Here is a 23,451-nt window from a genome sequence, read left to right on the forward strand (position 1 = left end):
ATCCCAAATGGTAGCCTCTTGTATTGGAACAACCCCTTCGGTGTGTTGACTGTAGTGAGCGTCCTTGAGGAGGGCTCCAAACTAACTGCTGGTAAGCATCCTTGAGATCGAGTTTAGTGAACTTGACTCCTGAAAGTTTGGCCCACATCTTCAACCTTGGGAATGGGGTACTTGTCGACTACGGCAACCGGATTGACCGTAACTTTATAATTCCACAAATGCGCAGGCCACCATTTTTTTAACACCGGGACAATTGGTGCTGCTCATTCGGATGAAGTGACTGGCTCTAGGATGTTTTCTCGCTGGAGCCTCAAAAGTTTTCACACACCTTGTCCATGAGTGCAAAAGGAACTGTACGGGACTTGAAGAAACGTGGCTTTGCTGCCTCATTAACTGCCAGTTTAACAGAACACCAAGAAACGTGCCTGGGCCCTCGGAAAACAGCGTTGGGTGCTGGTCATTGATCTGCTGGACGTGGCTCAATGAGCAGATCAACGAGCAGACATCAGCTATGTTGTAAACGGGTATGTTCAGTGCCTCAATCCAATCCCTTCCTAGGAGTGATGGAGCATCACCTTCAGCAATAAGCAAGGGAAGAACCTGAGTGTGGTCGCTGTACTTCGCGGATACAGTCACCTTACCGGTCACGGGCTTAACGTCACCACAGTAACTTCTGAGCTGGACATTGCATTGCCACGAGGCAGTGACAGAAACTGACGGTGCCAAGTTGCTTCTCCAATGATGGACACACTCGCGCCAGTGTCGAGTTCCATTTAAAATGGGCGCCCCTGTACTTCAAGCTGCACCGTGAAAGGCTTCGGTGCAGACGCACTGGACCTTGGGACCAACTTCCACATGTTGTATACAGTTTCCTCGTCGGATGACGAATGTGAGCTGCGCTGTACTGACTGAGTAACGCTGTGATGCTGGTCGTCAACAGCATGGGCTGGAACTTGCTTGTTAGCGTTCTTCTTTTTCAACTCGTGCATGGAATTGCGGCGGTTGCTGCCAGCGTCTTTCGACTGGCGCACCCTTGCTAGGTGTCCCAACTTCTTGCAGTAACTGCAAGTTTTGCGAACGTGCGGACACTCCGTGACGTAGTGGGCATCTCCGCATTGGTAGAAACTGAGGTGCTTTCTGTCGGACGTCATGAGCGCATTTACATTCGCGGGCCCGGCTCCTTCCGTCACGCCAAGTTCAGACGCGTCGCGTTTGGCGGACTCCATGGCGAGGTCTTGATTATGCGCTATTTTATGAAAACACTACCGACGAAGAAGACGTACAGACGAACAGAAGTAGACGAGACAAAGCGCAACTTTCAACTGATTTATTTCGTGCGTTGTTCAAATATATATCGAGTACAAGGCACACGTCAGAGTGATAATACACACATACCCTCGCCTACACGTCATCCCCCCTTCGCGTTTTCACTACAAGATTTACTTCTGCAGAAGATAAATGTAAAGACGGCATGCTCACGCAGTTTTTTTCACCCAGTGAAGCCATGATGGCTGCTTCAGAAACCATGGCGAGAGCCGTCGATACTGCAGTTCAAGTGTGAGGTTTGGCTCCTCGAGAAGGCGAGTTTGCACATGCGGGTCCCTTATGCCGCATACGATGCGGTCATGCAGTAGGTCCTTCAGAAACGTGCCGAACTCTCAATGCTCCGAGAGCTTCTTGAGGATGGCAATGAAGTCGCTAACCGATTCGCCCTCTTCACGAATGCGACTATTGAACTTGAAACGGCTCACCACTACCGACAGCTTCGGTGAAAAATGGTTGCTCAGCGTTTTCAAACAGTCGTCGAGTGTAGTTTCAGTCGGCTTTTGGGTGCAAGAAGGCTGCGCAGAATTGCGTAGGTGCGCGACCCGCAGCTGCTGAAGAACACTGCGCGTTGCTTGTCGTCCGGCACGTCGTTCGCCGCGAAGAATTGCTGCATCCGTTCAAGGTAGTCTTGCCAGGGACCATTGTTTGGGTCGAACGGTTCCAGTGAGCCGTACTTCGGCATGTTACAGTTAGTAAAGTTATTTTATCGGCGAATAGCCGATGAGGAATGACACGACAGCTATGCTTGCTGGGGTGAACTGCCTGCCTAGGACCCGCCTCTGCCCTATTGCCCTTTATTTAATATCACACGCTAGGTGGTGCCACGAACTAGTCACACATGTAACATTGGCTATAAGTCTTGTATTCTTGCGATGTGTGAGTGGCAGGTTCAGCTTGGTTTGAACAAGATTTCCAAGTGGACAGATGAAAACGGCTTCCGGCTAAATCCACAAAAAAGCATGTGCGTCTTATTCTCCAGAAAGAGAGGCATTTATCCTGATCCAGACAGACGTTGACCTGTATGGTCAACGTCTGTCTGTAAATACAGAACACAAATTCCTAGGGCTAATCTTAGACACGAAGCTTACCTTTATACCACATATCAAGTACATCAAAACAAATGCATAAAAACAATTAATGTTCTGAAAGTGTTGTGACGCACTACTTGGGGAAGTGACAGAAAGTGCCTGATGAATCTCTAAAAAGCCTCATACACACGCCTAGATTACGGGGCGATAACCTATCACTCTGTGACACCAAGCGCCTTGAAGATGCTCGACCCTGTCCATCATCTAGGTATTCGTCTTTCTACGGGCGCTTTTCGTACTAGCCCCGTAGAAAGCCTTTACGTTGAATCAAACGAGTGGTCGTTACACCTCCAGAGGTCCTACCTATCTTTTGTATTTCCTCAAGGTGAATGCAAACAACGAACACCCGTTACAGTTACTATAAATGATTTGTCCAGTTCTGTCCTGTTTGACAACCGTCCTGCCATGAGAAAGCCCTACGCACTCATGTGAGGGGCCTATCTGAAGAAATGGGTATGCCACTTCTTGAACACCGTCTGCTGACTCCCGCTGCATATCCCCACCTTGGCAGTGGAAACTCATAGATTGCGATGTATCCTTCGCGGAAGTTACTAAGCACGCGCCTGCTGCCATATCCGTACACACTTCCTCGAACTCCAGCACAAGTACACTTTCCCAGAATTCTGTACCAGTGCATCTCAACTTCTGTGTCCTATGCAGCGGTTGGCCCATCCTTTTCAGATGTAGGCATTCTGCACCCCAATACAAGCATTTTCACAGCTGATGCATACGCGATATTTGTGGCCATCAAACATATTAAAGTAAAAAAACTACAAAGTGCAGTGATATACACTGATTCGCTAAGCGTGGTGAAAGCTCTGAAAACTCTTAAAAGGCACAAGAACCCTGTCCTAGTCTCGGTCTACACAATGTAATGCACGATCTACGCACTCAAACAGCATGTCGTAGTGTGCTGCGTGTCAGAGCACCGCAAAATTCAAGGAAACGTGTTGGGGACCAGCTAGCTGCTCTGCCCACGAAAACGCTACCGCCAATACATCATAGCTGTCCCTGCACTCGACCTAAAACCCTTCCTTAAAAGAAAGCTCCGAGATCACTGGCAGTGGTCGTGGGACAGGCAAACACAAAATAAACTTCATGTCATCAAGCCACATATCGCGAATTGGCCGCCAGTATCGAAGTCACGCCACACAGAAGTAACACTACCAGATTAAGAACAGGACATACACACAGTACACACTCACACCTTTTGTCGGTGGCGATCCACCTTTTTGTGACAGATGTGGTGAAGCACTAACTGTGCTTCACATTTTAATCGAGTGCAAGGAATTACACACGCTTTGGAAACAACATTTCTCATTCCCCTACCGACAACAAAAATACCATTACACCCATCAATGTTCACGGTAGGGAACCACTTTTCAAACGTGACTCATATTCGTTTCAAAAGATATACACAGTTTCACGTCATATCCAGGCACCCGTAGCACAACCTGAAGAGAAGTTGTGGCTGCGGCAGCTGCACCAGAAAAGCACCGGCCTCGTGGCCCTTGGACACAAGGGCCGTCGAAGAGGTATTCGTGCTGATGCCATCTACATAGTTTTATTGTCACGACCTTGACATTGATCCTGACTGAACACATTTCACGTCACTGTCATGATTTTAATACCTCTATGTTTTACCCGCCTTTAGCACGAGGACTTTTAAGGCCCCTGTACAGCCATTTAACACAATCATTGTTCACATCCCTTACATATCGGAAATCAAGGATCAGTGTTACTTTTTTCATCACTGTTCATGGCGCTCTTGGCCAAGCTTGGCCCTTGCGCCATTAAACTCCACATATATTCATCATAATCATGCGTGGTTTTGGGACGTTAAACCCAACAGTTATTATCATTATGGTAGAGCATAGGCTGCAGGTTCGCTCCCTGCCAGCAGCAAGTTGCCACACTGTGTATCTGAGTATGTGGTGACAGAGAGAAAGTGATTGTCGCGAGGCTTGAACGAGTTTGTGATTGTGCCGGACAGAAAAAAGACAAATGTATTGTGCAGCCTGCACGCTGAGCAAAGTTAGTGTTAGCAGAGCAAATCCCATGCTGTCGAGTTGTGCCGTGTGTCATCACACTTCGCTCGCCTTCTTACAGCTGCTGGTTCTTGCTGACTTTTGGTACACGTAATGTCAATTAGAGAATGATGCGGGACAGTGTTGGGCGCGAGCACATGCTTCGTAGCCTTTAACGGCACGCATGTTGCTTGCACACGCTGTTGTGAGGGCAGGAGCGCGGCGTAACCCACGGCGGGCCGACGGAGAGGCCGAGATGGGAGGGCGCGTAAAGTGACGAGCGTAGACAAAGCTCCGGCCAGACTGACGGGAGACTTCTCTCTGCGTTTATTGCAGGTGGTTTAAGGAGGGGAAGAAGGGCTATTGGTCAGTGGGCACGAGTCACATGACCGGCATGGCCACGCCGGATTGGTGGTAGCAAAGAGGCATGGAAGAGACCCAGCTCCACCCAGTAGCATGAATAGAGACCCCTACCACACTGGTGTTTAGCATGTCACCGGGGGTCGCGCGACACAGCATCGTCCCGCCCTGGGAGGAATTGCATCCTTATAAACCCTTGAAATATGTTGTACATCAGCAAAACACTAAAAAAGTCACATTCGAGTTCGATTCAGATGAGACCTGTAATAACGAGAAGTTCAGTCTAGGAGCACACACACAACTATGATACAGAAAAAAAATATGCTTCATTCATCGACAGGGCAGCACAAAAATTACTGTCATTTGCTGCTTTTCATAGCCTGCCGTCCTAAGCTTGACTTCCTTCGCACCCTTCTTGTCCACGGTGTATGCCATTGGCATGTCGAAGCACACCGGGGTCTGGTCGGCATTTGCCCCAGTTGGTAGCCCTTTTTCCGCCATTTGTCCATCACATATCGCTGAAACTTGAGAAGCTTCTCCTCAAAGTCAGCTTCTGACACACGGTAGTCCGTTGTCTGAGGCTGAACGCGAATCGTTTCATAAAGTGCATTGCCCGGCCCCTCCCTTCTTTAAAATTGGCTCGTGCGACACCCTTCACGAAGGCAACTTCTCTGGCCCTCGCCTGAATTATATCCAACGCGATGGACGGAAGCGAGGATGATGCCCTCTGGGATGAACTTAGCGTCAAAGAGGACGACGACGATGAATGAACGTTCTACGTAGCACGTGCCTATGGAGTGTGCGCTTGTGCAATAAAAATGCTGGGTTTTCTGCCGATAAAATGGTGTTTTCTTTTTTAATTCGGCCTGCATTCGAGGTAAGTTTTCTTTTCTGGCCTTGCTAATTTCGGGGGTCGGCCTGCAATCGAGGCGGCCTAGATTCGAGCAAATACTGTAGTACATTCATTAGTTGACTGTTCGGACACAGCACGGTCACGTTTAGTGATACTTGCCATGCTTGGTTCAGTTGTTTCCTTGGGCTGCAAACGTGAAGGGTAGTCTGCAAAGACCTACGCTACTGCATTTTTCTTGAGCTGCCACTTCTTATAGTCTATGAAATCTTCGGGTCGTAAATGACGGTTACATATTCTAGTGTAGGTTGAAGATGTTAATAGAATACCAATTATGCCGCCTAATTACTGCAACCCACCTCTCCGAACACCAGCGGCAGCTGGAATTTCATGGAACGACGCCGCCGAACAGTGTATTAAGGCACTGTTCACCTTAGATGCGTCATCAAGCCTTAGATGCATCATCAAACGCAAAAATTGGCCACTGGCGGCATCCAGCGGCGTTTCGCCTTCGATGGCGTCAACACGAGTGATGCAGGAAATTGTCATTACGTGATGACATCATCATATGATGTCCAAGATCATAAAATTTTGTGATATCATTGTGACGTCACATAACGTGACGTTCTCATATTGCATCTTGTTTGGTCAAAATGGGCCGATAACGGAGGCAGTGCATGACCAGTTGAGGTGCAGGAAGCTTGCAGTGCCTCCGATCCTGGAGGCTGTAAGAAAACCACGTCAGGTGCAGAAATATCTCGGAGGGAGGCGGAAGATGTTCAATCCATTGACTGGGAAGAAAAAGAAGATGGCTTTCACCTTTCAGTCGTCTTAGGTGAATGCATAAGGGATGCTGTGAGTTGTTTTTTTTATCAATAAAGGGAAATAAAAAAATGCAATCGTGATTTCTTTCCGTTTGATTTCCAGACATGGACAAGCAAAAAGTTTGAATTAACTGAATTTGTGCAGTGAGGCAGTTTGAATCAAGCATCTTTAAAATACATTGAAACATAGTGGGCCAACCAAAAATTTAAGATTTGTTTGAATTAACCGAAAGTTTGAATTATCAGAGTTTGAATTATCGAGAGTCTACTGTATTCGATTCGAGTACCGAATCGAATAGAATGCTATTCGATTCGCTATTCGAAATTTTCGAATATTGTACAGCCCTACAAGTAATCGATTACGTGTGATTACTTGTGACGTGTTATGTACAACTCTGCTTCAGTAGCCATCGTGGTTCTTTTGCCCACAAGATGGCTTTTTAAAGCTCAATGTACTTTCTAGCGCAGGACATAATGATGCATGCATAGTATGACAGGTGCAGCAAGTTGGCCAGGTTGTATAAATGCGTGACTTTGAATGAGTAGTGCACAAAGAACGGAGGCTAAAGACGTAGACTGCGCAAGCGCTGAACTTCAAACCATGCTTATTTGGGAACATACATGAATACAATGTAAGTACCAACTCAAATTGCAAAGGTCTCGTGCACAGCGCTCATGCAGTAACAGTACTGAAAAAACCCTCTACTCTATCAAGAAACAGTGAAACTACCAAGCAAGGCATGTGTCACCAGCAGTGACACCCAAAGGTGCAATGTAAAAATAGACAAAGCAGTCAAAATCAAGCCTCGCGCGCATGCAATACAGTTACAAAGGAGTGGCAATTCTTTATCGAGGTGTGCAGACGGCTGGCTTACGCACATGGAGCCTTTTTTTGGATGATGCAAGCCTTAATCTCTATCTTTTGCCTCTGTTTTTTATGCGCTACTCAATTGAAGTCGTGTAAAGCATAACCACTTTTTGAAAATGTGGAAAATATCGTTTGCAGGAGGCCTTCTACCTGACGGACCGGGTGATGACGGTGTCGTTCCACAAGTACGGCAACTACTTCTTTCCGGGCACTGGCGACATGTACGAGCTTGGCGCCGAGAGTGGCCGCTACTACTCTGTCAATGTCCCCCTCAAGGAAGGCATTGACGATGCCAGCTACTTTCAGGCAAGGCTTCTAGTTGCTAATTGCACCGTGTGGACAGAGCTCCTCAAGTTAAGTTCTCTTCTTGGTCGCAAAATGACTGCTTACCACCTTAAAAGGGTGCACTCAGACCGGGACAGAGAAAAATGGGGCTTGAAACGGGAACCTATTTTGTGAGTTGTTGCTCAAAAGAAGGCATCCAGGCTTCTTTGCTTGCCATAGCACACATGAGCGTATTTAGCTTCATGCTGATGCAGGGCCCCTTTTTTTTACACTCTTGACATCATCATGCCTGATGGGATGGATAGCCCTTGACTCGCACTTGCTCTAAGGAAGTGCAGCAAAGCAGCCCTCTTTATTCGCTTACACTACGGGCAATTCGTGGTGGCACAATTAAGGCACAGTGCGACTCACAGGTAGGCTACAGGTAGGCAGTGTCGTCCTCTGTATGACATCCACACCTTATGAAATGCACTATTTGCCGTAATACGCTCAGAGACAATTTCCACCTCATGCACCAGGCTAAGATTTCTGGCGCTGATGTCTTGGGCTCCACGGCAAACTTGGACCCTTGACTGTGAACCTGTTCCACATTGCTAGCAAGGTGCAGGTATTCAACAGTGCAGACGAGGTTGGTTGCAGTAAGCATTCCTTTGCAAACAATGGCCCGTAAACCGGGCAGCACGTGATGCCACCAGCACTCGGGATGCATGAACGTTCCTTCCACTGTGTCCTGGCACGGGTCACCCATTGGTGCCGATGTGAAACTGCCACTCCGCTTTGGCGGTCTCTGAGGCAGTGAGTCCACACTTTCATGTTAGAGAGGGTAGCCTCCAAACATGGACAGGACAGCCAGCAAAAGAATTTTTTTATGTATGCAGAAACCAAGCTCCTGGGACCGGCTTCTTGCAAAGGCTGTGTCTCGATGGATAGACAAACAATTAAGAGTACAAAACACTGCCACATGCACTTATTTTTCTATTTTTATGTAACCAGCCCATTACACGTGTAACCACTGCCTTGCAGAGGTTCTGCAGTAATGTCTCTGAACATTCTCGAATAGTATTTTAGCATCTTCCAATGCAACTGCGTGCACAACGCGAACATAGAGCTTATTCGTGAGCTAATGAGAGCACCAGCGATAATGCTGGAAGGTTCGATAAGGGATGTATAAAAGCCGACATTTTTCACAGATGAGCAGATTATTTGATGACCGACGATTGTGTGCGCCCATATCGTTGCACTTTTAGTGTCGTTCTTTTTCTGGGCACAAGTTTGCCCAATAAGAGTTTGATCTTTACTGGCTGCAACTGCTTTCTTCACCGTTGCAACTATGTGACATCTGGTGGAAGTGTTGCTTCATTCATGTTCGAGACGGCCACATAAACCGTGAACCAAGCCGTGACGAAGACACCAAAGCTATTGTGGATCATCAAGCTAGCCTTAGGCAGCAAGGGCTGGCAGCCGGGTTTTCGACAATAAAACTGGCGTTTTATTGTCGAAAGACCCGGCTTATATATGTGAACACGCACATGCGCTCTGACAGCAGTGGATACGATGAGGACCGAAAAAACCCGAGGAAACCGCACAAATATAAAGGCACAAAAAAACAACAGAAAAAAAAACACGTGGTTCTGATAAAAAATTTGCCACACAGTATGTGGTTACATACCAAGGTATCGGCGCGCTAAGCCAAGCTGCGGTAACAAAGGCATCTGCCACGATGGCGTCTTGAAAGTCGCCTTCAACTGTTGTGATGCTACAGCCCCAGGAGCTGCCAATCTTTTGCAGATCATCCTTTGAAACCTGGAAAGCTGGCTGGAAACGCACGACCGTGTCACAGCCTTCAACAACTGGGGCAGGGAAGAAAAGCTGTGTCACCTCTATGGTAGAACCTCGCTGATACGTTTCCGAAAAAAAAACGCAAAAAATAAACGTACCATCTGGGAAATGTACGATCCGAATCCAGTAAAAATTGAGGTTGACAAGCCCATATTGAGGTGCAAATTAAGGGCTAAAAACATTTAAATGTACTGATGGTCTAGTTGGTGAGCCATTATTTTCGAATATGCAGCGCAAAAGGGCAACGAATACGTACACAAAAAAGACGCAAACACAAGTGCTGTACTGCAACTGGCGTTTTATTGTCGAAAGACCTGGCTTTATATGTGAACACGCACATGCGCTCTGACAGCAGTGGATACGATGAGGACCGAAAAAACCCGAGGAAACCGCACAAATAAAAGGCACAAAAAAACAACAGAAAAAAAAAACACGTGGTTCTGAAAAATTTGCCACACAGTATGTGGTTACATACCAAGGTATCGGCGCGCTAAGCCACAAGCTGCGGTAACAAAGGCATCTGCCACGATGGCGTCTTGAAAGTCGCCTTCAACTGTTGTGATGCTACAGCCCCAGAGCTGCCAATCTTTTGCAGATCATCCTTTGAAACCTGGAAAGCTGGCTGGAAACGCACGACCGTGTCACAGCCTTCAACAACTGGGGCAGGGAAGAAAAGCTGTCACCTCTATGGTAGAACCTCTGATACGTTTCCGAAAAAAAAAACGCAAAAAATAAACGTACCATCTGGGAAAATGTACGATCCGAATCCAGTAAAATTGAGGTTGACAAGCCCATATTGAGGTGCAAATTAAGGGCTAAAAACATTTAAAATGTACTGATGGTCTAGTTGGTGAGCCATTATTTTCGAATATGCAGCGCACAAAAGGGCAACGAATACGTACACAAAAAAGACGCAAACACAAGTGCTGTACTGCACTGGCGTTTTATTGTCGAAAGACCCGGCTTATATATGTGAACACGCACTGCGCTCTGACAGCAGTGGATACGATGAGGACCGAAAAAACCCGAGGAAACCGCACAAATAAAAGGCACAAAAAAACAACAGAAAAAAAAAACACGTGGTTCTGATAAAAAATTTGCCACACAGTATGTGGTTACATACCAAGGTATCGGCGCGCTTTTTCAGAGAACGCAACCGAGGGGCAACTGTCAGAGCGCATATGTGCAGACCGCTGTCAGAGCGCATGTGCGTGTTCACTACATAAGCCGGGTCTTTCGACAACAAATCACCAGTTGCAGCACAGCGCTTGTGTTTGCGTCTTTTTGTGTACGTATTCGTTGCCCTTTTGTGCGCAGCCTATAAAACATTTATTTCTCAAAAAACACAGTGGGACTCTTCGATTTTCGAATCTTGGTAGCCAGAGGTCAGCCAGCTAGTTCTGGTCCTGACAGAAACAACGTCGTTGGTAACGTGTGTTGAAATCCGAGACAACTCGGATATTGCAAAATCGAACGCTGGGAAACCAGCGTAAACGTAAAGAACCACTAGCGCCATAGCAGCAAATGAAACTTTGCGCGCGTGAGTGTCAGTTCTTTCAGCATTGCCGCTTGGAAATATGGGCTAGGTTTCCCGAAGAGCAGAAGTGATATTCTCGAGCATACGCATTCGGGATACGATCGGGTACGTTCGCAAGATCACACATGATTCGCCCGTACATGAAGAAACTGTCGCGCTGCTAACGGCTTAACGAGCTCAACTCTGCGCAGTGCATGTAACAGTCGCGGTACAACACGACGCGAAATCTCCGAAAGTGATAGTGTCCTCGAAAGCGACCGCTGCTCGCGGCTATCGCGTACTACTGACACACGCGCTGATCAGTTTGCCAAAATGGCTGTTTGGCCTAGTTGGAATGGTTCATTATTTAAGAAGCGCACGATGACACGGGGACGAAGTATAGAACACACAGGACAAGCGCTTTCTAACAACTGATTTTATTATCGAAACAACTCAGACTTTTAATCCGTACGGGACTGCGCAAATCAATCTGCTAATGCCTTAGCGCACATCACTAAAAACATAAAAGACGTTCACAAAAAAGCAGAAAGCAGGTGTATATCTTTGTCTGATAGGGCTATTGAAGGATGACTAATGCAATTGTCCTTGTGTTGTGAAATGAAAAAAGCTTCAGCAATTTCTCTAGATGTCTGGTTCTGATGAGTGAACAAGGTGACGGTATTATCTAGTTAGGGTTGCACTCACATTTGTTGCAGTGCATGCTAGGTGTGTGTAGGGACGTCCTTTTAGGCTATTCATGTTTCCCTTAATTGTTCACACATCTGCCAGTTTGGCCCACATAAACATGCCCACACGTCATAGGTAATCTGTATACGACCTTGTTCGCGCAGCACAAAAACTTGTTCTTGTGCGATATGGTGCACACTTCTCCATTTTTTACGCTGTCATATTTTGGATTCACTCTAGAGCACACACTGCCAATTTGTTTTTGCCGAAAAATTACTTTAACACCATAATTACCAGCCACCTTTTTTAGCCTATGAGAGAGGCCATGAACATAAGTGATCGTAGACACTTTTGAAAAACTAGCATTTTGCCTGCTAATTTCGCTAGTTGGTTGCTTATCCTGTTTCAGCTTCTTCAGAAGCCTCCGCACGAGGCCTGCAACACAGAGTGGGGGTATCCAGCCTCCTTTAAGCGTTCAACTTGCGAAGCAAAAGCACTGTTCACAGAGTGAACACAAGATTTCTTAAGGCAGACCGGAGGCAAGACACCGCAATAGCATTCTTCACAATTTTTGAATGACCAGAAGTAACGTTTAAAAGGTTTCTGGCCCGAGGCATAAGACCAAAAATGGGTGTGGCTGGAAATTTAAGTTTCCATCAGGAACTGCCGTTATTTCCAACCGGAATTTCCGAAGTGAACACCAGCCCTTTCCCCTTAGAAGAAAACATGTCTACAATTTTCTTTCTGAAAACATCTTCGTCTACATTCGAAGCCAAAGTTAAATAATCATCAGCATAACGAAACACCTTGCTGACTGCACCATCCAAATTTTTTCTACTTCCCTGTCAACATTGCCCAGAAAAATGTTACTTAAGACGGGAGCACCTTTGACCCTATGCAGATACCGTTGGTTTGAATGTACGTGTCTCCACAAAAACCAACGTGAGTGTTATTAAGATAATATTCTAGAAGTTCTAAAAAAGATTCTACCGTCATTCCGCAAGTGTTCCGAAAAGCTACTTCGTCATTATCCTTGTTATACAATCATAGACGCAGTTCATGAGCGGACCATGTGGCAATGAATAATATAATTCTTGGACGTCAATACTAAAACCCCAGCCTCCATTAACACTTTCTTTCGCCAGAAATTCTACAAGTCCTTCCGAGTTGACCAACAGGTAAGGATCCTGTATGGTCAACGAGTTTAACATTTTCTGTAAATATCCCGCTACGATGACTTGCCAAGATCCTTTCTCCGAAACTATTGGCCGAAACGGTATACCCTCTTTATGCGTTTTTGCTGTGAAAAACACTTTTAGCTTCATTCCTTTTACGTTCTTAACTTCAGACGCAAGCTTTTCTTGATTGCATTGTTTCAACAGTTCCCCCGCTCTTTTCTTTACCCGTTCCAAGTTGACCTCGGACCGACTGAAGCTCTTCCCTATCGCCAATGAAGCTTTCTCATTATACATGTCATTCGGCAAAACAACCAACATACCTTGTTTGTCAGCTTGTACAACTCCCAGGTTGTGGTCATACAAATATTTGGCCGTCCTACCGACGTTCGGTCTAGTCCTAGCAAGCACTGAAGATTTTGTCACCACGTTAACACAATCTGTCGCACATCGGTCCTTTTCTTTTTCTTCTGCATGTCTAGCGATGTCCCTTGCAAGCGTCAGCTTGTCAACAGTGTCCAGTTGAGGTTGCACACAGAATTTGGTCCTAATTTTAGGACCTCTTGCTGACGTTTATCCACCACGGGATAAACGGGTCGATAAACGACGTGTGGTTTATCCCGTGGTGGATAAACGTCAGCAAGAGGTCCTAAAATTAGGACCAAAATTCTGTGTGCAACCTCAACTGGACACTGTTGACAAGCTGACGCTTGCAAGGGACATCGCTAGACATGCAGAAGAAAAAGAAAAGGACCGATGTGCGACAGATTGTGTTAACGTGGTGACAAAATCTTCAGTGCTTGCTAGGACTAGACCGAACGTCGGTAGGACGGCCAAATATTTGTATGACCACAACCTGGGAGTTGTGCAAGCTGACAAACAAGGTATGTTGGTTGTTTTGCCGAATGACATGTATAATGAGAAAGCTTCATTGGCGATAGGGAAGAGCTTCAGTCGGTCCGAGGTCAACTTGGAACGGGTAAAGAAAAGAGCGGGGGAACTGTTGAAACAATGCAATCAAGAAAAGCTTGCGTCTGAAGTTAAGAACGTAAAAGGAATGAAGCTAAAAGTGTTTTTCACAGCAAAAACGCATAAAGAGGGTATACCGTTTCGGCCAATAGTTTCGGAGAAAGGATCTTGGCAAGTCATCGTAGCGGGATATTTACAGAAAATGTTAAACTCGTTGACCATACAGGATCCTTACCTGTTGGTCAACTCGGAAGGACTTGTAGAATTTCTGGCGAAAGAAAGTGTTAATGGAGGCTGGGGTTTTAGTATTGACGTCCAAGATTTATATTATTCATTGCCACATGGTCCGCTCATGAACTGCGTCTATGATTGTATAACCAAGGATAATGACGAAGTAGCTTTTCGGAACACTTGCGGAATGACGGTAGAATCTTTTTTAGAACTTCTAGAATATTATCTTAATAACACTCACGTTGGTTTTTGTGGAGACACGTACATTCAAACCAACGGTATCTGCATAGGGTCAAAGGTTGCTCCCGTCTTAAGTAACATTTTTCTGGGCAATGTTGACAGGGAAGTAGAAAAAAATTTGGATGGTGCAGTCAGCAAGGTGTTTCGTTATGCTGATGATTATTTAACTTTGGCTTCGAATGTAGACGAAGATTTTCAGAAAGAAAATTGTAGACATGTTTTCTTCTAAGGGCAAAGGGCTGGTGTTCACTTCGGAAATTCCGGTTGGAAATAAGCTGCAGTTCCTGGATGTAAACTTAAATTTCCAGCCAAACCACATTTGCTGGTCTTATTCGCCTCGGGCCGAGAAACCACTTTTAAACGTTACTTCTGGTCATTCAAAAATTGTGAAGAATGCTATTGCGGTGTCTTGCCTCCGGTCTGCCTTAATGAAATCTTGTGTTCGCTCTGTGAACAGTGCTTTTGCTTCGCAAGTTGAACGGCTAAAGGAGGCTGGATACCCCCACTCTGTGTGCAGGCCTCGTGCGGGAGGCTTCTGAAGAAGCTGAAACAGGATAAGCAACCAACTAGCGAAATTAGCAGGCAAAATGCTAGTTTTTCAAAAGTGTCTACGATCACTTATGTTCATGGCCTCTCTCATAGGCTAAAAAAGGTGGCTGGTAATTATGGTGTTAAAGTAATATTTTCGGCAAAAACACAAAATTGGCAGTGTGTGCTCTAGGAGTGAATCCAAAATATGACAGCGTAAAAAATGGAGAAGTGTGAACCATATCGCACAAGAACAAGTTTGTTGACTGCGCGAACAAGGTCGTATCAGATTACCTATGACGTGTGGGCATGTTTATGTGGGCCAAAACTGGCAGATGTGTGAACACAAGATTAAGGGAACACTGAATAGCCTAAAAGGACGTCCCTACACACACTAGCATTGCACTGCAACAAATGTGAGTGCAACCCTAACATAGATAATACCGTCACCCTGTCACTCATCAGAACCAGACATCTAGAGAAATTGCTGAAGCTTTTTTCATTTCACAACACAAGGACAATTGCAATAGTATCTTCAATAGCCTATCAGACAAAGAGATACACCTGCTTTCTGCTTTTTTGGTGAACGTCTTTTTATGTTGTTTTAGTGATGTGCGCTAAGGCATTAGCAGATGTGATTTGCGCAGTCCCGTACGGATTAAAAGTCTGAGTTGTTTCGATAATAAAATCAGTTGTTAGAAAGCGCTTGTCCTGTGTGTGTCTATACTTCGTTCCCCGTGTCATCGTGCGCTTCTTAAATAAGGATCCAGTTTCGTGCTGTCTCAACTTGAAATATGTGGCGGTATGTTCACCGCCACTCATAATCACACCATCTCACTCGGCGGAACAGGCTTTAGAAGATAACACCAGGCCCGTAATGGCAACCAAAGGTGAAATCCCAAAGTGCCCGCATTTGCGATCCGTCGAGCCCTCATAAAGATGGCGGCAAGCGCGCATCATCTCTTTTTGATGTCTGATAACCACAAAACTTTCCAGATATCTCCCAGAACAAATATTCCTGGCAGGTTCTGGGGACCTGCGGGTAGGCAGCTCTGTCCAGGCCACTCCGGGCCAACTATGCGATTTTAGGGGCGAAGCTCCTTAAGGCGGCACCCGTTCGTCCCTCGTAGTAGTGCGTAACCAGTCGTAACGCTAGGTACCAGATCTTGACCTCTAAGGTGGTGCCGGTGGGAGATTTTTCCTGTGCGTTGTTGAACAATAAAAATTCGCAGCGTGCGCGTTAACTAAAGCCGAATTCTTCTGTCTCTCATTCCCCATTAGCAGCCATTGGCCTGTTCCAGTAGGAAACGTTAGTAGAAGTAGAAGTGTAAGTGTTAGCTAAAAGCCGGACTTCTTCTGTCTGTCATTCCCATTAGCAGCCATTGTTTACCTCAAGGTAGTGCTTGTGGAGATTTCTCCTGTGCGTGATTAAACAATAAAAATTTTGTTCAAAACGCCGTTGATGATGAAATAAACCAACGAAAGACGCCAGATGTTTTGTAAAAGCAAAATCGAAAGAACGCAGATGTTTCTAAAAATAAGCAAAACGAAAAGACGCCAGCTGCTTAACGAAAGAGCCAGATGTTTTCTAAAGCAATGGTTTTCTAAACAATGAAAATTCACACCGTACATGTCAAATTAAAGTGAGCTGCAATTCGTCATAACTCTCATCGAACCTTAGTATAAACGCGCCGATCTCACGTCGGTGATGATGTACTGGGCAGAATTCACGGAAGATTCACGGTTTACCGATTGAACCTCCGCAGCTTCGGCCACTCATCATCATTCACTCCGTGGATATGCTGTCATTTTTTTCGGACGCCCGATTTTCCGGTTAGTAAGGCGATGATTGGGGCTAGTGGTTCATGTCGAAGTCTGTTTATGCGCTATTCTATGAAAACACTACGTCGAAGAAGACGTACAGACGAACAGAAGTAGACGAGACAACTGCGCTTTGTCTCGTCTACTTCTGTTCGTCTGTACGCTTCTTAGTCAGTAGTGTTTTCATAGAATAGCGCATAATCAAGACTTCGATTTTCCGGACATGCTCGAAAATTCGGGACGCTTTCGCGGCACCGTCATCAGCCCCCATAGACGTCAATGTATTAGAACGTCCAAAATTTTCGGACGCTGAAGCTATTCCGCGTCCGATTTTTTGGACTTTTCTGCCCAAATTGCAGGTCCGAAAGGCATGATTTGGAGCCCCCACCTCTGCCGCGTCTATCATCTCGTAGGTTTCGAACCAGCGCTTTCGCGAGTCGATCTGTTTGCGACAGTAGCACAGTCCGAAAGTCAGCTTTGCCGCGATGCCCAAGCGTTATGGGGTGAAGCAGACTAGAAATTGAAAGGGGCCGCTATCGCGGCCGCCGTGCGGCGATGTTACGGATAAGCAGCGGAAATGCACGGAGGCATGATGGCGGCAGCTGGCAAACGCGCCAGCACGGCTTAATCGCTGACAACCCTTGCGATAAGCATCTTCAGTTAACTGCTCGGTAGTGCACGTGGCCTAGCGCAGTTGCATGCGTACTGCACCGCATTTAATAGGCGAGAACCCAAATGCGCCGCGCCGCCATTCCTGCTGCCTCTTTGTGCGAGACCGCTAAGTGCGCCGCATAGACGCGTTGCCTTCGCGGACGAAACCAGCTCGCCATTGCCGCGCTCGTGTGCGGTCAGGAACTAATGTGCGCATCACGAACCCTTTCATGATAAATGCGTGCGTACGAATACGATACGGCAACAGTAAAGTGGCGGCGTCAGCTTAGTTGGCGATGGGCTGCACACACTAGAAACGATCGGGCTTGACACGGCAGCAAATGCTGCGTATCAGCGGCTGATTCGGCGATGTGTGGGCGCATGTTTACATGCGCACACGCATCGGGGAAAGCCGGATGAGTCGTCCGCTCTTCCCGCCACAGTCTTTGTGTTCCGCGTCATCGTTTACAAACGCTTCATGCACGATAGCCGTAATCTATTCCGCGCTTTGGCTGTTACCAGCGGCGCTTATCACGAGATGCAAAAGTGGCGGTCGGCACGTACGTAGTTAAGCGGGGTTCGCGGCAGGTACCAAATGTATTTGTGAGAGCCTGGGCGCGCACCAAAATGCCTGATAATTGTACTGGGAGGCATTAAAGCTATTTCGGACGTGGCTGTGGCGATTTGACCACTTGAGCAGAATAAAAAGCATGAATTTGTTTTTTTCGGACAATTTCGCGGTCCCTAGGGAGTCCGAAAAATCGGCAGGTCACTGTACCTCCTCGTAGTACCTTCGGCATTACAGTAGAATCTCGTTACAACGAACTTCGCGGGACAGCCGACTTTAGTTCGTTATTCTGAAATATCGTAATGCTGAAAAATGGTGTCGGTAATTTAACACAACAACGAAAATAGCGTACCTTTGCAGGAGGCGCGCGTGTTGTCGCGTAAACAATAAACGGAAACACTGGGCACCGTGTGGAAACAATTTAATGCTTAAAGAAGTCTGTTATCTTCTTCTGGCGAGGAGAAAGCAGACACTGGTGCATGTATGTCTCCGCAACCTTCCTAAGGATGTGATCGGGTACATCCTTGCAGCACCCTAGGTACGCTTCTCAAGGAAAACCAAAACATCCAAGCTGGAAATTGTCTCTTTTGTTGTTCCAGTCGCTGCTTCTCCAGTGTTGTCTTCGTCACTACTACAGCACTCTTGCTCCCGCACTTGACTCATGATTTCTTTGCAGGTGAGCTTTGCGGACGTAGCAGCTGCGCAGTCACTGTCCATGTGATCCTCGAAGGTTACAGCGGTGTCTACCGGGAGCTTCTCAATAAGCTCATTCCACAGTTCTGGGTTGAGCTCTGCTTCGTCATCGCAGTCTCGTGGCATAGGCTTGCAGTCTTGCGGCGTAAGCGAAGTCTCGAGAAGACCTGCCTTTCGCCAGCAGTTGCTAATGGTGCTTGCCTTGACATTCCACCATGGCCCTGTAGGCATTTCTGCGGCTTGACGAATGTTGATCTTCCTGGGCAGCTTCAGTCGTATGTTAATGAGAAGGTGCTGCACAAGTTGCTTCCGAAATTTGGCCTTCACACATCTGATGATGCCCTGGTCTAAAGGTTGTAACAAAGAAGTACAATTGGGAGCAGAAATTCAAGTTGCACATTGCTCAACCGCACGTTCACCACCTGTGCCGAACAGTTGTCGATGATTAGAAGAACCTTCCTTTGTTTCTTCTTCATTGTGTCGTCGAGCTGCAGCAGCCACTGTGTGAACAGTTCTCGCGTCATCCACGCTTTCTTATTTGCCCGGTAGTTGCAAGGCAACAAGACGTTTTTCAAACAGCGAGGCTTGGCGGACTTGCCAATAACAAGAGGCTTGATTTTTTTCGTGCCCGTGGCGTTGCAGCAGAACAGCACTGACACGCAAAAACATGATTTCTTTCCGCCCTTGCATTTTTCACTTTAAAGTTCATTGTTTTATCAGGAAACAGCTGATAAGAACACGCCGTTTCGTTGGCGTTGAAAATGTCGTCTCAACTGAACGACTTGATGATCTCCTGAAAGCGCCCGTTCCGCCAGGCAATCGCAGTTTTGGCATCTACCACCTTTTCTTCCCCACATGCGACTTGCCATGTGATGCCGTTCTTTTGCCGGAACCGATAGAGCCATCTGGCACCTACGTCGAAGCCAGAGGTGCCCAAAGCGACCGCGAGCTGTCGCGCCTTTTTTTGAATAGGGCCTGACAAGGGCACACTGTGTTGTCTGGCATCTTTAAACCAAGTGAGGATGGCGTCATCGACGGTTTGGTAGTTGCCCAGCCGCAAGCGTTTTCTTGAGGGAGCCAGCTGTGATTCTCAATGTAATTCACAATCTTCTCTCGATCCTTCAGTATCGCTGCCGCTGTTGATGGCGTGATATCATGCTCCCTGCATATGTCCACTTGCATTTTTCCAGCATTCAAAATGTCCGTCAAAATGTCCACTTTTTCCTTGAGCGAAAACTGGCATCGTTTCTTTTTAACACTGGGACCAGGAGAACTCATTGCCAGAAAAGCGAACGCACAACGCGATCTCAACTTCACAGCTCCAACCGACAGCAACTAAAAACGTCGGGAGAACAGCTGGACTAAGCCTACATTGCTGTTGTATTGGTTGTGTGCAATTGACGCTCGCGTTGATGTCGATGCTGATGGGTCTGCACCCGTTGAAGTGCGTTTTCCGGCACATATCTGCTGCAGACGATGATGATAGATGTAAAATAGAAAAATGAGCGAGTTGGTATTGATTCATACTTAGGACTGTGCAGTGTTCACAAAAAGGGACAAGGGACAGAAAAAGTGCACGTCTTCTGTCCCTTGTCCCTTTTTGTGCGTGCTGCACAGTCCTAAGTATGATAGGTGTAAGCTTTAGGAATTTCTGTACCAAAACATCCATGGAACTTCGTAATAATGAAGCATCTCGTTGATTTTGGGGTTAAATTACGTACGTTAATCTGAAATATTCAGTATTCTGAAATTCGTAATACTGAAAGTTTTTTACATTGCCAATATAGGCATTTTGGCGGGAATTTCAAAAAAAATTTGTAAATCTGAAAATTTCGTTCATCTGATGTTTGTAGTAACGAGATTTTACGGTACATCCAGAGGTTCTTGAGGTCTTGCATGATGACCTGATGGCTGGAAACCTTTGATTTTCCCTATAAATGCCTATTTTTGACGTTCGTGCCTAAATGCTTACAAATGCTTATAAATGCCTATTTTCCCAATTGGTGCTTTTATGAGTGCCATTTAGCCACAAGTGTCGCACAAGGGTGCTGTTTGAGACAGTTATTTTCATGTTACCGCGTAAAATTTACTGTTGGGAACTACGGGGTTCCACCTACTGCTCTAGTTCAACGAAGTCCCGGAAGCAACCGCCTGCAGCAGGGAAATGGGACATGCCTGTGAGCATTCGCCACCACACTGAGATGGCGCGAGCGGTTAGCGAATGCGAAACTGCGGAAAGCCGTCAGCGGAAGGAGAGTGAAGAGCAAAAAAAGAAAGGAAAATGTGTTGTGCACGCAGCTTTTGTTTGTTTATAATTTACTTTTTAAGCTGTTCACTGCAGGAGCATACCCAGAAACCTTTTCGGGTGGGGGGGGGGGGATACAGCCATACTTCATGTATGTTCGTGCATGCGTTTGTATGTGTGCGTGTATATACACATGCAAAACTCAAAAGTTTCAGGGGGGAGGGGAAAAGTTGAAGAATCCTTCCACCCCCCCTTCTCACTTGTCTACGTCAGTGGTTCACTGCTATGCGATTTGACTCGGCCACTTGGAGGAATCCCTCTCTTGTGGTCTTGTAGCGGTGTGGCTGTCTGCTCCTACTCTGCCCTTCTCAGACATGCTGAAAAGACAGGAGTGTGTTGAGTGTTCTACAAACCATGCGGGACAAAGCGCAATTGCATGGCTATGTTCAACAGTTGGTGCCTTCGTGCCATCTTAAGCAATAACATTTTTGTTTTCCTGTCGTAGATAGAGGTTGTGCACCTCTTTGTTTCAAATCACTTGCATTTATGTGAAAGTTTATTGTGCCTATATTTACAATATCGGAGGCCTAAAACGTTGTTTTGCCTGCCTATTTTTGGCGCCTAAAACGAGCTTTTTTAATGCCTGATGATCCGGCCTCTACTCATTACCGACAGAGGCCTTTACTGCTGACCATACACAGGCGATCTTGAAATACAGTCATACAAGCCACCGCCGGACCACAGCCTACCACCCACAGACCAATGGCCTCACCGAGCGTCTAAATAAGACCGTCGCCAACATGCTGGCCATGTACGTCGACTTTGAACACAAGACGTGGGATGCCATCCTTCCGTACGTGACCTTCGCATACAACACAGCCGTTCAAGAAGCGATGCAGATGACTCCATACAAGTTGGTATAGATGGAAGGAACCCGGCAACGACCTCGTCGCGATGCTACCCAACATCACCGACAAAGAAAACCTTAACGTGACTATCTACCTTCAGTGCGCTGAAGAAGCCCGACAACTCGCCCACCTACGCATGAAGAATCAGCAGACGACTGATAGCCGCAGTTACAATCTTCAATGACGCTTTGTGGAATACTAGCCCGGTAGCCGTGTTTGGGTCTGAACGCCACTATGCCGATGTGGACTTAGTGAAAAACTGCTTCGGCGATACTTCGGGCCATACAAGGTTCTTTGACGTCTCGGTGCTCTAGACTACGAGGTCATCCCGGACGGCATCACGAACTCTCAGCGGCGCCGCACACGGCCTGAAGTCGTCCATGTTGTGCGCCTTAAGCCGTTTTAGGGCTCGTTCACGCAGCCGTCAAACGACCCGTCACGTCACCCGTCACGGCACCGATTTCCGTCAGGGGAGAGGATTTCTGAGACGTTTTCTCCGGAAAAACCGGTTGACGGCGACGTAGAGCAGTGCTCTACGTTTCCGTCGCTGGCACGGGCACGGAGCCCCGCCCCTGGAAAACGGACCAATCAGAAATCAGAAATCAGTTTACGTTTGGAGTTCCGAGTTCTGAGAAGAGCCACGCGTCTAGCATACGGCCCCCGGGTCCGTGGCCTTGAAACACTGAACGCGCGCCTGACTGAATGGGCCATAATACGGGTGGACAAGTCACTGGTTGCTTTTGTGTGTGTGTGTTTGTGGTGCGAGGAGGAGAGCACAGCGGAGTCGGGAGAGCGCCAGCGAACCATTTGAGCTGCATGGACAATTCCTATTTTGGTGCATCAGCCGGTCAACACTGCACAAAAACGTGCTGCTGTCGACGCTGCAACCGCCGTCGTCTGTTCGTACACTGCTACGTCGCGTCTGCTGTACGTTTTTTTGACGTGACGGTGACGCGACGGGTGGTTTGACGGCTGTGTGAACGAGCACTTAGACGCGTTAGCGAACCTCAGGACTCTGCTTTTTTCCTTTATCATTGTACTTCATTTGTGTATGCACTTTTTTTCCCTCTTCCATGTTCTGTTACAAGCATCAGGACGATGCTTTTTCAGAGGGGGGCAATGCCACACGCGCTTTTTTTATTTTTATGTAACTAGTGGACTGCATGGGTGGCCGCTGCCATGCGCAAGCGGCGCCCTAATGGGTAGGAACCTTCCAGATTCCTTTAGAATTTTCTTATAGGCTCGAGCATGCAAACTTGAACAGTTGAGATTATTCTGGAACGGCCACCAGCGATGAGGCTCGAATGTACGATGCCACACATGTAAATGGCGATGTGCCTTACTGCAGATCAGTTTATCGACGGCCAACGCTCCGTTTGCCGCTATCAGTATACAGCGTGTATTGCTGTAGTTTGACTGTCCATTTCCCGGGCACAAGTTCGCCCAAATAAAACATTTCGTTTCGAACATGCCGACTTCTACCTTCTTCACTGTCACGACAATGTGACAATATGGCACCAAAAACCTTGGCAGAATACTTCGAAGTCAAAACTGCCATTGTCCCTAATGTATTTAGGTGAGTATTGGCATTCTTGCTTACGAAGGAACGTTCTTCTAAAGAAAAGCTTCTCGTTGGCCCGAGCCAACTACTTTCTTGTTGTACCATCGACATTGCGACCAGAAGTCCTGCGTGCGCTGTGTGACGACCTGATGGCTGGACACCTTGATTTTTCCTGAATGCTTGCGAGGATA

The 23,451-nt window shown here is 46.8% G+C and overlaps 1 protein-coding gene across 1 annotated transcript in view; it reads left to right on the forward strand.

Moving 5' to 3' along the window:
- LOC119376781 (histone deacetylase 3) overlaps window positions 1-23,451 on the forward strand; it is a 79,627-nt gene that overhangs the window by 47,864 nt on the left and 8,312 nt on the right. Inside the window, exon 4 of the mRNA XM_037646492.1 lies at window positions 7,482-7,649. Within this exon, the coding sequence (XP_037502420.1) occupies window positions 7,482-7,649 (168 nt within the window). The remainder of the gene's footprint in view (window positions 1-7,481; window positions 7,650-23,451) is intronic.

Source organism: Rhipicephalus sanguineus, unplaced genomic scaffold (assembly GCF_013339695.2).
Source record: "Rhipicephalus sanguineus isolate Rsan-2018 unplaced genomic scaffold, BIME_Rsan_1.4 Seq224, whole genome shotgun sequence".
Lineage (NCBI taxonomy): Eukaryota > Metazoa > Arthropoda > Arachnida > Ixodida > Ixodidae > Rhipicephalus > Rhipicephalus sanguineus.